The sequence below is a fragment of the Phaethon aethereus genome (assembly GCF_964289735.1).
Source record: "Phaethon aethereus genome assembly, chromosome: 6".
Classification (NCBI taxonomy): domain Eukaryota; kingdom Metazoa; phylum Chordata; class Aves; order Phaethontiformes; family Phaethontidae; genus Phaethon; species Phaethon aethereus.
Genome location: NC_138580.1, coordinates 3228764 through 3244373, shown reverse-complemented (window position 1 = coordinate 3244373; position 15610 = coordinate 3228764). Strand labels below are relative to the sequence as shown.

Below are 15610 nucleotides of genomic sequence, written 5' to 3'. Positions count from 1 at the left end.
TGCACAAAAGACTTGCAACACAAAAAATGTTCTTAATGAAAGATTGCTTAACTTAGTAAATTGTGTATTTAGTTGAACTTCCGGCTGTGTCTGAAGAAACCGATAAGGAGATATCTGAAAGTGTTGAACGCTGCAAAAAGGAAAACGGATCTAATCGGGTTGAGGAGTCTGTAATAAGTAAAAGCTTGCTGTTTGACACATACACTCTTTAAGCGGAAATGCACACGCATTTTCACCTTGAAAGCAGGTTTTGACCATCTTTTAATAGTGAGGAAAGCATTCCAATTTGCTCTTTCATACTAAAATCCATTTTCTTTTGTTGACAAAGCATATGCTTGTTGGGGAATATATAGAAAACACAGTTATCAAGGAGTTACTGGTTACTTTATTATGATAAATACTTCATATTCTGGTCTCCACTACTTGTAAAACATTATATTTTTGTAGTTTTTATAAAATATTTCACGTCTTTCATATATAAATATTTTTAAGTGCCACTTTATAAAATGCCAATTTTAAAAATATGTAAGCAGAAGGGAAAGATCTGATGAAACAACATTTTGCCTCTGACACAAAGCAATCAAACCACTTAAAAATTATGTCTTTTTTCCCCGTACTTTTTTTGCCTATTACGTTGCACGACAACAGTCATAAGAACAGTGATAGTGGCTTGGACCAAAGTATTCCTTTCCTCGAAATTTGGCCAGCAGCAGCTATCCAGAGGGGAGAGAGAACAAGAACACGTTGAGGAGTGCTTCTTCACCAACAGCCTCTGAGTCCCACCAGTGCATAGCTCAGGAACTTCTTGAGCTGGAACTGCGGTACCTATAGCGTAACCACTGCTGGTCTCACCGCAGTTCATAATCGTAGTGTTATCTGAGGTTGATGTGCAATTGTAATTTCCCCAAAGAGTCCAACAGGTCATTGATGAACTGGTGCTATAAATAACTGGAGTGATGCTTGGCCAGAACAGCTTCAGCCCTAGTTCAAGAGAACTTCAGTCTCTCTTTACAGGTGGCTTCTCTGTTGGTCTCCTTAGTCACAAAGGTTTCAAAGAGCTCCCGTCTGAGTATGCTGAACAAAAGTATTTACTTTATAGAGAAATCAACATATTTGTTGATTTTTATAAATCTTTGTAGAGAAAACAAACAATATTTGAATGCTGAAGAGCTTGTTCTTTATAAAAGTTAGATGCCCAAGCTACAGGTCAGTTCATAAAGTATAGACAAGTGAGACAGACCAGAAACTGTAAAAGATTAAGCAAAACTGGAAAAATTAGGAGGTGTCCAACGACACTGTCCCATATGAATTACAAATACAGCAATTACACTGTTCCTCGTATGCATTTATGTATTAACTTCCCATGACTGTGTATCCATATGTCTATGACTGTTTTGATATATTTGAAGAGCTTATTTTTTATAACTTTTGTAAAGAAGTGAAATTTTTTTTCATTTGCATACCTTAGCAATTTTATAAGTTTGCTCCCCAGTTTGTGGATACCAGAATGTACAGTTGCTTTTGCACAAACCCGCCTTCCTTCATTTTGTGTCTTATGTACATTATATATGCATTGTGTAATATTATATTCAGTGGCACAGATTTTATAGTATACTGAAACACAAACAACAGGGAAGCAAACTGTGGAAATGCATACATTGCTGCTCATGCAGTACTGCCGAGGTACTTGTGGAGGCAGCAAGAGAGGCAGTTTCACGTTCTTCATCAGGAAGTCCCACGCGATGGATCACCTCTCACATCAGAAGGTCTTTAATGCAATAATAATAATTTTAAATTTAAAAAAAAAAAAAAAAAAGCAAGTCTAATTTTCTCCAACAAGAAGTACAGAGTGAGTGACCATTCCAGAGGTCAGAAGTCGGGGTTGCAAGGTGGGATACAGGGGAATATGAAAGAGGTGAAAATGTGCATGTGCTGTATAATAGTTCTGGTTCTAGTTGAAAAAAGACAGGAACTCCGTGCACAGTGGCAATCTGTACACATGTTCAAACATAACATGTTGTACAGCTACATTCTTCAGATGTTTGGGCAGCCTGGTCTGAAGACAAAAAAAAAAAAAGATTAAAAAACCCCGCACCAAACCAAAAAAAACTTTCTTGAAAACAAAAAGAAATAACTTCAAAAATCAAATAGTCTCCAGAAATTCTGTGCTTCAGAAAAACCTGAAAGGTTACAATTCATGGTGGGAGTCACTAGTAGCAGTTCTGAAAATTGTGTTTCCTGCAGAGCTTTCTTAAAACATCATTTAAAGTATTTGTATAATCAAATGTTAACCTCCTATATTGTAACATTAGGTTTTTTATGCTGTTGGGGTTTCATGGTACTTTGTATATTCTCTGTTCTTTGTATCACACATAATTAGATTTTTGTTTCCATTTAAAAGGCTTCGGGTATTAAATGTAATAATGCTTCTCTTTGAAGAGCAGCTAGAATGGTGTTTCCCTAGCAGGAGAAGGGAGGAATGTTGCACCGGTGTTTCCTAATGAACACTTGCTTTTTGGCTATTTGAAAATTAGAGAGGAACCCAAGGGAAGTGCAGCAGTAGCAGCAGAAGTTCCTGAAAAGCAAAGAAGCAAGCCTGAAGCTACACGCATCCTAAAACAGAGGATGTGTATTTCATTAAGTAATTAATTTGATTATAATCCAAATCAAATCACCTAAACAAGAACGAGGCTTCAAGAGCAACAATGTGAAAGTCAAAGCGTTTGTGTGAGCAGTAGTTGCTTGTTGGAAGTGCATTTCGTAGTGGTTCTTACGGGGCAAGTATTATTCTTAGTAGGACTTTCCATCAGTGAAAGTAGGGTTTTTTAAACAGCTTTTATAGTTCTGCAGATAATAATAGGTGTGATGTATCAGTGTCCTGAAAATCCCATTTGTATGTATTATTTAGTGTTGTAACGGCTTGTTGTATATGAAGGCATATGATACTATTAATTCAAATATATCTGTTGTAGTTGCTTCCAATACTGTATTATGTTAGCACTTTGATACTACTTCTTCAAAAAAGTGCTAGCAGGTTTTTCACTGTTCTACCATCACAAAATACCAATAATGAAGATACTGATTTTTTTTTGTTACTTAAGTCCCTTGTGACTCAAACGCGATATTGGCTCTTCATGAAAATTTACATGAATTGATGAATTCCTATTTACCGTTGAATTTTCTTATATATCTAATGGCAGACGTATACAACCCTGTGCAGAGTTTGTTCCTTATATACACATATATATCATAGATATGGATAATGTACAATTTAGCATTCATGAGAAATCTGTCACATAGTAAAGTGTCCAAGGTAAAGGATCAAGGTGATTATATTATTGCCCTTTAATTCTGTTCAGTTTGAAAAATTTAAGTTTCTTCTTTAGCTGTTTTTCAAACATTCTATAAATGAAGGCTTGAGCTATAGTGTCTTGCAGACAGAGTAACACTGCCTCCAATAACACCGTTTTAATGTAGGAGATGTAATGTATAAGCTTGCGAAGCCGGCGTGCTCGTTCTTGAGTCTTGTGTGCCTTTTCTTCTCGTGTTTACCCTTAGAAAAGCTCCGCAGGTTTGAAATGGATATTATTTCTCATGTATGTGTTTGTATCTTTCCAAAGTCTGATGAGGGGAGGAATTATTTGAAGTATTTGTCGTCTTACGTTAAAAGTAAGCAGAGTTCTGAGTTTTAAGCGCTACAATCTGTGGCATAATTGAATCTGTTTCATGAAAATCTTGCCTCCCCGCGTGCAGATTCCACCAATAATGACTCTTGTCTTGTCAGTTCCCGAAATGGCAGTATTCCCCAATTTCATTATCAGATGCATAAATTCAAGACGTGTGAAATTTGGTCTAAACATGTATTATATTGGGCCTTATTTCTAGAGATTTTGACAACTTGCTCACTCATTAACTTCACATTGTCACGTCTAAAATTCAGTTGCATTGTGGATATAAATTATTCAGTAATTGAAAGGCTGGGTTGAGAGGGAATTTGCATTTTAATTTCTTTTTGGGATTGTATATAGGCATGCTTAATAAATTTGTATTTATAGAATTAATTTTCCTTGTGTCAGAATACAAGCTGTACTTTTTAATGAAACATGCTGTATAAGGTTCTTGTTAAGTTACGCAAAGATTAAAAAATAAGTCAAGCAAAATGTAGCAATACTGACAAAAAGGGATTTATCCATTCATTTTCTTTAAATTGATGTGTTTAAATGCCTTTTTTTGTTTTTACAAGCAGAAATGACTGAGCCAAATCAAAATAATATGCACAGTTAAGCGGACTAATGTTTTGAGAATGCAAATGATAAAACGATACAGATGATATAATTAATTTTCTTTAGTGTTTGTACTGTTTATACTAGTACTAACTGGGACCTGCGCAGTGGTTCCAGTGATTAGCCGCAGTGGTTTCTATACAGATTGCTTAAAAGATTATAATTCTGGCTGATTTCAGGAGAACTTAAATTTCCAGTTACAGTAAATACCAGCTCAGCAGCCCTCTTGCGCACGTGCTCAGATTCAGTCCTGACTCAGCAGATCGCTGACGTATGTGCTTAAGTAAAAAAAGTTTCTCAGGACCAGTAAATCAGCTGGCTAAAGCGAGTTAAGTTAACTTAAAGTTAAGACTCACAGATTCTCAATGCACAAATAAAGCTTGTCACCCTGCCCGCCCCCCTTTTACGGTCTTAAGCCTTTTGACTTAAGCGCGTGGTGTGGCTCTTCTGAAATAGGACTGAATTTGGCCGTGCCGTTAGCAGCGTTGTTGAACTGAGGCCATAAAGACTTTATCCAGGAGCCTGAGGTGAGGTGAAACGCTTCTGTGGTGATGGCATCTGTAAAAATGGTATCGTGTGTATTAGACGACCGGGTATTTTAATGCGTTCCGGCTGGTCTCAAAGGTGTAAAATACATTTGTAAAATGTGAGTACAGAACAGGAGGCTTTAACAACGATGTTCATAGTGGTAATACAAAGACAAACAAGGTTTTTAAAATATTCTTTTCCTTCTTAGTTTTGTTTTCCTAAGCATTGTGGGTTTGGTTTTTGTATTTCTGTTGCTCGTGGTGTGGACATCTAGAGAAATTATAGTATATACATATATGTATGAGGGGGTGTATAGAAGCCAGACATTCATTTATTCTTTGCTGGGAAGACACTGGTCTTACGGATGCGGTGAAAATTAGGCTCCATAATAATGCATGTCTAGCAGTAAAGTAAAAGCGATGTTTAATAATTGCAGGTCTGGGTAATGTGGTTTGGTGTTCATACCTTCACTCAGGTGGAGCCAGAGAAGTTGAAGACACTAACAGAAGGTCTAGAAGCTTACAACCGAGCCAGAAAAAGAAACAGAAAGTAAGTAAATGCTCATTTATTTACTAGTGAAATGGAATAATTAAATTCTTTTGCTTCCTGAGACTCATTTTGGGGAGCTTAGCAGATCGGCCAAACTGAAGAGTTAATTTTCTGAATTCCTTGTGTTGGTTATGATAATCATCCGAGATCTTTGATACCTGCGTTTTTATTGCATCTTCTGATATTTACAGTAGCCTTTGTAAAATGTCAGCCTACTTGTTTGAGCTTTCATGTGTAGGATTTCTAATTTACAGCAAAAAAAAAGTTACTACATCAAAACGGTTCTGACCAAATACGCTTTTTAACAAGCTCTGTCCTTCTTATCTCTTCCCTCTCCCTCTGGCAGCTGCCGCTGCGGGTAGGGCACAGGTTTATTCAGATAAATTCAGTTTATTTCCCATTGCTGAGAAGCGTTTCAGAATTTGTGAGGTCTGGCTGTATTTAACCAGGCAAGGGGCGCAGTGCAGAGCTTTCCTTATGCTCCGTGTCAGACACGTGTGAGCTGTTTGATTTTATCTTGCCTTTTAGCTTTTATTTACAAATATACAAGGATAGAAAGACCATGAAACATATGTACTAGGACATGAAGTGTCAGTATAGGCAGAAAGAGGAAAATGGTTGACTTAGAAGAAAAAAAAATCTAGACAGCTATAAAAAGAAGAGCAGAAATTGTACTATGATTGGATTTGTTCTAGGATGCTGTTGCTTATTTACTGTTGCAGTGAAAATATATTACCTTGAATCTGTGTGAGAATTTAAAGTCAGTTTGCAATCCTTGTCTTCAGCACAATACACGTAGGCTTGAAGGAATTAAATAATTATTTGTCTTCAGCTCCTTTTAAGGTGTAAGCTTTTCTTCTATTTATATGTCACGCGGTGCTTAAGAGAAATGGTTTTTATGCCAATGAGACAATGTCAGTGGTTGTTTTTTCCAAGATCATCCTCAAAATATCTTACTGGAGTTTAAGTGAGTTTGTGGTGAGAACATAGAAGGGGTTTTGGCAACTCCCCAGTTATTTGCTCATGTCCCTGAAGCGAAATACGTGACTCAAGTAAGGTGACACCAGGAGCAAATTTAAAGAGGTGTTAAAGTCGAAATAAACAGTAGAATTTTAAGAAAAGCTCCCATCTTCTGATTTGCATTTGTATATTTAGCAGACTGCAGGGATTGTCTGCAGTTCCACTGAATCCAGTGGCCACTTTTGTGGCCACCAGTTGTCTGGTTCTGCCCCATTGCTTGCCCAGAAGGAAACAGGAGGTATCAAATATCCCAGCCAGTCCGGGGCACATGGTTGCCCTTTTCATCGGGTTGCTTTACAGCCCTTACAGGTTTTTTCTACGTATTTCTGTTTGTACTTATTTCATAGTTCAAATCGTTTGGTATTTCTTCATGGACCCTTCCTCTTTTTCATGTTTACTGTTGTAAATTTATATGAAAGTGTTATTCATCTCTTTACGGTCTTCTTTCTGGTATATGTCTCTGTAGTATCTTGTTATACACAGGTCCAGATTTTTTATTTGCTGTATAATTGCTACATATAGAATAATCCTATTTCTATTTCCTACCTGTGTAACTACTCAGCACTTACGCATATCACGTACTGGTATCAAGTTGAACACTTCTATAGTAAAGAAGACATAGGTAAAGGAACCCAGGATAAATCTGTGTTGAAAGAACACAGGCTAACATCACATAGGTCCAGTGTGTTTAGCAGAGTGGGGTTAGCATCCAGGTCCTCAAAAGGACATTCAGATACCTTAACTCCATAAATTGTTCTTCATGTTTCTACAGTTCTTGTTTCAGCTCTAGTGTGTTTTCCAATTTTTTCCTTCACTGCGCAGTCTTGACTCAATCTCCAATGATATATATTGATATTATATATAAATATAAAATTATTGAAACTAAATTAAAGATGAAAAATGTCTGCAAAGCTAAACAATGTATTATAATAGGGATGTAGTAGGATGCAATTCAAGTTACACCTTAAATCCAGTATTTGTGAATTGTAAATCTTACAATTGTAAATCTTAGTATTAGCTTTTCAAATGGAAATGTGTTATGTGTTCAGTTTCTTAGGTTTCTAAACAAGACAGCGGGAAAAAATGTCATTGTAGCACATTTCATCAGCATCGTCAGATGTGTTAGCTCTGCTGCACATAGCTTTGTAACTTCAACTAATAATATTTTCTGTAGCAAAAAAGTGGTTTGCTTGGGGATATCTCAGAGGCATGGTGTGACTCCTAAACCGCCATATTTATTCCGGGCCTTGTAGGAAGATGCACTGTAGTACAAATCGTTGAGCATCCCAACCTTTCTCAGTTCCAACTCGGCTCAGCTGTTCCATTCTTATTTGAGCCATGTCCCTTCTAGTTTCCAGCAGGTCATGATGTAGCAGCTTCCTCACAGAAGTTCCTCTCTGGTTGTAGTCTCCAGAAGACTATCTGCTGGAGGCCCAGTCTTCCCTTATCAAAGCCTTGTCTGATCCAATCTTTGTTCTTCCCAAGCTTTGTAGTTATCTGTATTCCTCTGTCCACTAGCGTTCTGCTGTCCCACCGCATACAAAGCATCTTCCAAGGGTCATCACCCAATACTAGTGTTGTCTCCTCATGTGGTTTCTTGTTCCACTGTGTTGTGTTTCCCACGCCAGGCTTCTCTTTTGTCAGGAATGTGCCGTTTACCATCCCTACCATTACCATCTCTACCATCCATACTGAGTTATTTTGAAATGAAGTTTGAGCAGCAGCTTCTTAGAGTTGAACAGTTACGTCTCTGATGTCCAAGTGGCTAGGTGCTGTGTTCAGGACTCCAGTAAGGGAAGAACTAATGCATCTCTTCCACCACCCTTCCACCGTCCAGCTCCAATCGGTCTCCATCCTCACACAGGCTCAGGCTCTTTGTCTTCTCTAGGTGCGAGTCTAGTAGCCGCTTGCCCCGTACTGTTAGAGGCAAGCAAGGTGGGCGCACTCAGACATCCCTATTACCGCTACAAGCGGCAGCTATTGCAGGTGAAAACTGGAATATGTCCACTATAGCAGGGAACTTCAACGCAAAACATGCTCAGACTTCATTTTGGTGATACAATTTGGTAAAATTTTAATGGGCCCTAGCAGGGAGGAGGAGCATTAAAAGAACGCTTCTGACAAAAAGGTTATCCTCCCTTCCCGAGGGAAGGAATTTAAATCCTTCTCCAAAGCTGTTGGCCATGAAAGGTTTTTCAAGAGATGATGTGCTGCTTTTTAATGAGGGGATCAAACTGTTGCTAGAATCTTTTAAATGTAATTTGACAAAAATTGTGATGTCTACAGGTTGATTTGCATCACTAGAGACCTGATGCATATGTTTATCTGATCTCAAATTCTCAGATTTTTAGCTGCAGAGTTTTGTCGGCAGTGGATGGATATTTCGGTGATGGGCACTTCTGAGGCTTTGATTTGCTCAGGGCCGGAAGGAGGATCCTGGGAACTACAGGCCTGTCAGCCTGACCTCTGTTCCAGGGAAGATTATGGAGCGGTTGGTCTTGAGAGTGCTCACAGGGCATCTGCAGGACAGCCAAAGGATCAGGCCCAGCCATCATGGGTTCATGAAAGGCAGGTCCTGCTTGACCAACCTGATCTCCTTCTATGACCAGGTGACCCGCCTAGTGGATGAGGGAAAGGCAGTGGACGTTGTCTACCTGGACTTTAGTAAAGCCTTTGACAGCGTCTCCCACAGCATTCTCCTGGAGAAACTGGCGGCTCGTGGCTTAGACGGGTTTACTCTTCGCTGGGTAAGGAACTGGCTGGATGGCCGAGCCCAGAGAGTTGTGGTGAACGGCGTTAAATCCGGCTGGCGGCCGGTCACGAGTGGTGTTCCCCAGGGCTCGGTTCTGGGACCGGTCTTATTCAATATCTTTATTGATGATCTGGATGAGGGAATTGAGTGCTCCTTCAGTAAGTTTGCAGATGACACCAAGCTGGGTGGGAGTGTTGATCTGCTGGAGGGTAGGAGAGCTCTGCAGAGGGATCTGGACAGGCTGGATCGATGGGCAGAGGCCAACTGTATGAGGTTTAATAAGGCCAAGTGCAGGGTCCTGCACTTTGGCCACAACAACCCCACGCAACGCTACAGGCTTGGGGAGGAGTGGCTGGAGAGCAGCCCGGCGGAAAGGGACCTGGGGGTGCTGGTTGACAGCCGGCTGAATATGAGCCGGCAGTGTGCCCAGGTGGCCAAGGTGGCCAACAGCGTCCTGGCCTGTATCAGGAATAGTGTGGCCAGCAGGAGTAGGGAAGTGATTGTGCCCCTGTACTCGGCACTGGTGAGGCCGCACCTTGAATACTGTGTTCAGTTTTGGGCCCCTCACTACAAGAAGGATGTTGAGGTGCTGGAGCGTGTCCAGAGAAGGGCAACGAAGCTGGTGAGGGGTCTGGAGCACAAGTCTGATGAGGAGCGGCTGAGGGAACTGGGGTTGTTTAGTCTGGAGAAGAGGAGGCTGAGGGGAGCCCTTATCGCTCTCTACAACTACCTGAAAGGGGGTTGTGGCGATGAGGGTGTTGGTCTCTTCTCCCAAGTAACTAGTGATAGGACAAGAGGAAATGGCCTCAAGTTGCGCCAGGGGAGGTTTAGATTGGATATTAGGAAAAATTTCTTCACTGAGAGGGTGGTCAGGCATTGGAACAGGCTGCCCAGGGAGGTGGTGGAGTCGCCATCCCTGGAAGTGTTCAAAAAACGTGTGGATGTGGCGCTTCAGGACATGGTTTAGGGAACATGGTGGCACTGGATTAATGGTTGGACTTGATGATCTTAAAGGTCCTTTCCAACCTAGTGATTCTGTGATTCTGTGATCATCTTCACAGTAAAATGAACATAACAACCATCTCTTAAGACTACAATTCAAATGATCATTTGTATTTTAAATACTTTCAAATGCTTGTTTTGACTAAGAGCAATAATTTCGTAGATACTGTAATAAGGGTGGGTTGCTGATAGAGCATAATGTTGATTAAATAACTTTACATCGCCTATAGGTAACTTGACATCTGAAATCTGCTTCTAGGTGACGTGCAAGTCAGCAATGTTCTCAGTTATTAAGATACCTGCATTATAAATAGAGTCATATTACCTTTATAGGAAGTTATGTTGCCACTGAACAATATTCTGTTTGTCATTTGTAATATCTAAGGGTGCCTTCACTTGCCCAAGGTGCATCACTTAAATTTGTTTTTGCAAGCAGTCTAGCTCAAGCAGTTCAAAAACCCAGGTGCATGTGTCAGGCTTCGTATGCTAATGTTTATTTCAGTTTATCCTCCCATTTCTTTGGTTGATTTAAACCACATCAGGATACATAATTTTGAAGTTGCACAAAACTCCTTTACCACTTTTAACTAATTCATTCAAAGCCTTAATTAAACTTCATGTCCTATTCATGAGGTCCTATTATACTTTACTTTTGTGCAATCAGGTCAGTAAGGTTTCTAGCTTTTTTAATTTTTTGTGCAGTTCCTGCCCTGGTATAGCTCAGATGACCGATGCACAATGGTGGTAGGGAAGATCTGATTAGAATAATGAATTACAGACCCTCTGATCTCCTATATTCGCTCTCCTGCTGTACTGATGGGTATGAAGATGATTTTGCTGAGGTAGAGGGATGGAATGACCAGCAACGCTGGTCATATGGTCCATCTGTGCTACTTCCTTGTCAGCCTTTTGCCAATGCTTTTAGTTGCTATAAATCTTTTAAGTCCCAGGGAAGAACGTCCCAGCTGACATGATGAGCTTGCTTGCTTTCTTAAAAGGGAAGGGTTTTTTTAGAAAGTGTCTCCTTCTGTGAGGGATGGTCCTAGCAACCCCACCACCCCTGCCAGCTTGGGACGAGGTGCTCTGTAACTTGTCTCTGCCGTAATCCTCCCTCATGAAGCAGACAGCTCTGTTCCTCCCCCCTCACTGCTCCATCTCCAGAGCGGGGATAACAGTACTTTCTTACTTCCTGAGGATATTGTGATGGATGCTCATAACGCTGCCTCTCATCTCCAGGGTGATCTCTCTCTGATCTCATATTCAGCCATGTGTCTTCAGGTTCATTACTCTTCTAAATGTACCTGTTCAGTTGGAGTCACGAATGAACCAGCCTACCTAAATATATATATATATATATACCCCCGCTTTAAGTACAGACCCTCAACAAGCCGTCGACATACAGTAGTAACTTGTGCTCAAGTACGACTTGCTCGCTTGAAACTCTTGAGGTGCGAACACGGAACCACAGAAGTACAACCCGTCACGCAGAGCACGCTGTTCGAGTGGGAACTTCTTTACAGAAGAAATATACAGAAATGAAAAATGTCACTGTAAAATTAGATGTGTACGGGGCTACCCAATGACTTGGGGTAACTTTTGGTTTGGAAGAAGAAAGTCTTCACCCTACCTTTACCATAGCCCTTGGTGGGCTGTCATTCCAGGGTAAAACTAGCAACATTTTAGAGGATTAGTATGACTTTTTTCCTCTGGCTATTTGAAGGTAGAAGGAATATTTAACTGCTAACGATTTGAAAAAAGATTGCACAAAATGCTATGCTGCACGAAATGCTGTGTTACCATGAAGTCTCTTGCTTTTTATTCATGGATGTCATCTGTCTTGTGGATATTGTAACTAACCAAAGTGCTGCCTTTCATTTTTTTTCTGTAATTATAACACCAGCCTTTAGTTTGCATAATATTGCGTATAGGTCTGATCTTGCTCTTTGTGCTCTAACAACCTGAGAAGCTCTACAGTCAGTAGGATATGTCCAATGAGTTAACATGTTCATTATTAATTTTTTTTAAGGTTTTTTTTCTGTTACTAAGACTTACTGATGCCATTAATTTTTTTCTTCCTAGAAGTGGAAAGCTAAATAACCATTTAGAAGCTGCTATACACGAGGCCATGAGTGAACTAGACAAAATGTCTGGGAATGTAAGTTAATTTTCACGTTCACAATAATATTCTCCTTTTCCTACGTTTCTGCATGTATGTCAAGTGAAGACTGGGAGTGTTGGTTTGGGTTGCTTTCTAATATAAATTTTGTTTCTATTTTCTTAAATACTGTGGAATTTTCAATTTTTCTCATGCTTTAAACACTGTTTGCAAATGTTACATCATTCTGAAAAATGTGAAAAGTTGTAGAATTTTAGTTGCATTGCCAATTATATTATTTTTTATAAAGAGAGATTCCTGGACATACTTTTACACATGCAGCCTGATAATTTTTGGATCACTTCCAGTCCCGCTCAGATTCTGTGGGTTTTCTCTGACAAAATCGGGCTCGTTTGTTTTCCGGTTTGAGTAGCAAGATATTGAAACCACATTTAAAAGCATCATTCTTTTGAATGTAAAACTTTATTGAAAAAGTTTTCCTTATGTCAAATGAAAGATACTATTGCAAAAGGTAAGTTAAAAAAAAAGAGTATTCCTAATACCCAATCTAACAGTGTTCTTTCTAAAATAATTACACTGTTATGATGTTAGCCCAGGATCTTTCTAATATAAAATTTGCTTTATATAATGTATTCATCTTCTTATTTAAAACGTGGCTGTAGTTTCATTGGAGCACACTTAGGAATGCAGAATGCGAATCACAGCACATGTAACCTCCCATGTCTTATCATTGGTAATTATTCAAATTATTAGTTATAAAACATTTGAATACAGAAAAAAAGTCTTTTTCGTGATATTCGGTGCTGAAGATGCGTGTACATGTGCATATTTAGAAGTAGCAGTAAAACTTCAGGGGAGCTTCTGGAGTATATAAAAGGAAATGTATACAGAACTGCAGGCTCAGAGTTGATTTCAGAACCACCAAGAAATATTAAACAAGTTATTCAGGAGCTTTTAATGGCTGCTGCAAGTTATTGCAAAATCAAATCTTTCGTTTAAGCTTCTGAATTTTATAAAAGGAGATTGAGTTTTGATTTAAAACGATGTGTGTTTTCCTCTGTCTCTGGAAAAAAAAAGGAAAGCAGGATCTGATTGTAGGTCTGTTACGAATAAATACGGAATATGTGTTTGGCACACACATCTTCTGTGTCGGTTACAGCACCACTTAGATGTTTGGGCTGGGCCATTCTGCTGATACCTTTTCTTCATTTTTAAATCCAGTAATACTAAAAACTGTATACTGTGTGCATTTGAACCGTGATGCCAACTGGCTCAAGGGAAGCTGCTGTGATTTGGATTTGCTGATCTGGTTGTTTTGTAACGCAGACAAGCTGATGCCCCAGCCTGCGTGTCATTTCCTAGTCTTGATTTATCTTCTAATGATCTGATCACAAAATTTGTGATCAGGGTTTGTTTCCATGAAGATTATGATTCCTGGAAACACTCACAGGGAATCAAGAGTTCTCTCTTTAGTGACTTGCGTTTTTTTTCAGCTACTACTGTTCAGACATCAGTTACATGTTAAATGAAAAGCATGTGCAAACAAGATAATTAGCTCAGAGAATTATTTCTGCTGGTGAGAGCCAGTAAATCCGCAGTAAATGTTAGCGGTCTGAAGGAATTCGGGAAGGACCCAAGGAAATAATTTCGCACGTTGCTGAAGGATTTGTTGCAGCTGCCTGGCTGCTGCTCGGAGGCTGCCGGCTGCTCTCCCCAGAGCAGCAGCGAGCCTCCGCCGGCAGATGGTGGTGGCATTCCATGCTCGGCACGAGCGCCTTCCGCCGCGTCTCTTCCTCCAGTTTTGCTGCGTTTTTTCCTGAGCAGTCGGTGATGGAAAATAAATATTTAAAAATTTTTTTTAAAAAATTTTTTTTTAAATAAACGAAGGCAGAGTTTGCTAAACTTAGCTTATTCCTTAACAATGCTACCGCAGACCTGAATTTGACTTTTTTTTTTTTGCCCTGTTAGCAATATTTTCTCACCACCTAATTCCTACGTTATTGCTCACGATGATGTATAAAGGTTCGTCTCTGAGAATTTGACACCATCGCAGTTTTGGGGTCATTTCCCGATTATGGGGTCTCACAGTTGCTGTAGCTGGTACCTCTCTCCCAGGTAGCAGAGCTCTGAGCCGCACAGGGTGCGGCACCAGCCTTTTTCTCCCCGGTGCCTTAAAGTTCTCGAAGATCCTTTTAATTCAGACTCCATGTAGACATGAACTGATAAGAATGGTTTCATAAGAGCACCTCAAGCACTCCTGTAGCTTATTTATTACTGGCTGGTTACTTTGACCAATATTCTTTGCTAACTTCTAAATATACTTATTTTTAGGTCCACCAAATCCCCCAGGGAGACAGACAAGTGAAGCCTCCAAAACCCAAGAGGAGGAAGATCTCTAGATAACATTGAATGTCTTTGTTACTGGTCCAGTACTTATCAAAATGAACGTGCACATAAGTCTATATGTAGGTATTGATATAGACGCGGTTATATCAATATTTATATGAAGACAGATAGATACCATCACAGGGTGCTACGCGGATTAGTGGTACAATATTTTTGATGATTAGGAGGGGTAGCGGTTGCTGGATAAGCCAATCAGAAATCTTGAAAGGTTGCAGTAACAATGTCAGATGATTACGGAAATTTTTTTCTATAATACTAAAGTTGTGATTATAAGAGATAGTCCAAATGTTTCTGAGAAATTTTCATTGTGTATATAGATAATACAGAATTTCATGGTGATATCTGAAATGTAAATATTGTACAATATTGTCATGTACAAGCGTACCTAATGCACACTTTATCTTTTATTGTACAAAAAATAGTGTACAAAATTCTTTGGTTTCTATTGAGTACACATACAAGAGACTACCAGTGTAAAGTGATAAATAAAAATACAGCCTAAATGCTTTTATATGATAATGTAAAAGATGCTGTTTTTGTATTTAACAGCAGAGAGAAGGCATGATTATGTAATACCTTAATTATGACATACACTTCACGCCACTGAGTGTTCATTGATACTGTCTGTTTGGAATGAACCTTGCCTGGAAGTACTGTACTCCATTTCAGGTCTCTGTAGGAGAGTGCAACCTTGCAGATTCCTAACGGGATGTGGGATCACAGCTCTAATTAATAATTCAAAGGCTGCAACTATCGGTTGCGTTTTTATTTACGTAGCTTTTAAAGTAGGATGCTGTAGATTTTATTAAAAAGAAAAAAAAGTAGATGGACTATTTTAGTCAGCCATTTCTGTAGTTAAAGTTTCATAGCCACCTGATAAACTAAACAGTTTATACTCCCCGTAACGTTGACCCCTCAAACCCCCTAGATTTATTAGCTTAAATTATCTAACGT

General features: G+C 39.4%; 1 protein-coding gene across 2 annotated transcripts in view; it reads left to right on the top strand.

Annotated features, from left to right (window-relative positions):
* Positions 1–14653, top strand: part of MBD5 (methyl-CpG binding domain protein 5) — a gene marked incomplete at both ends in the record, with an annotated part of 47313 nt that extends 32660 nt beyond the window's left edge. For both annotated transcript variants that reach the window (XM_082001804.1, XM_082001803.1), the window contains 3 exons: positions 5287–5360; positions 12214–12289; positions 14582–14653. In XM_082001804.1, the coding sequence (XP_081857930.1) occupies positions 5287–5360; positions 12214–12289; positions 14582–14653 (222 nt within the window). The remainder of the gene's footprint in view (positions 1–5286; positions 5361–12213; positions 12290–14581) is intronic.
* Between the last annotated feature and the right edge of the window lie 957 nt (positions 14654–15610).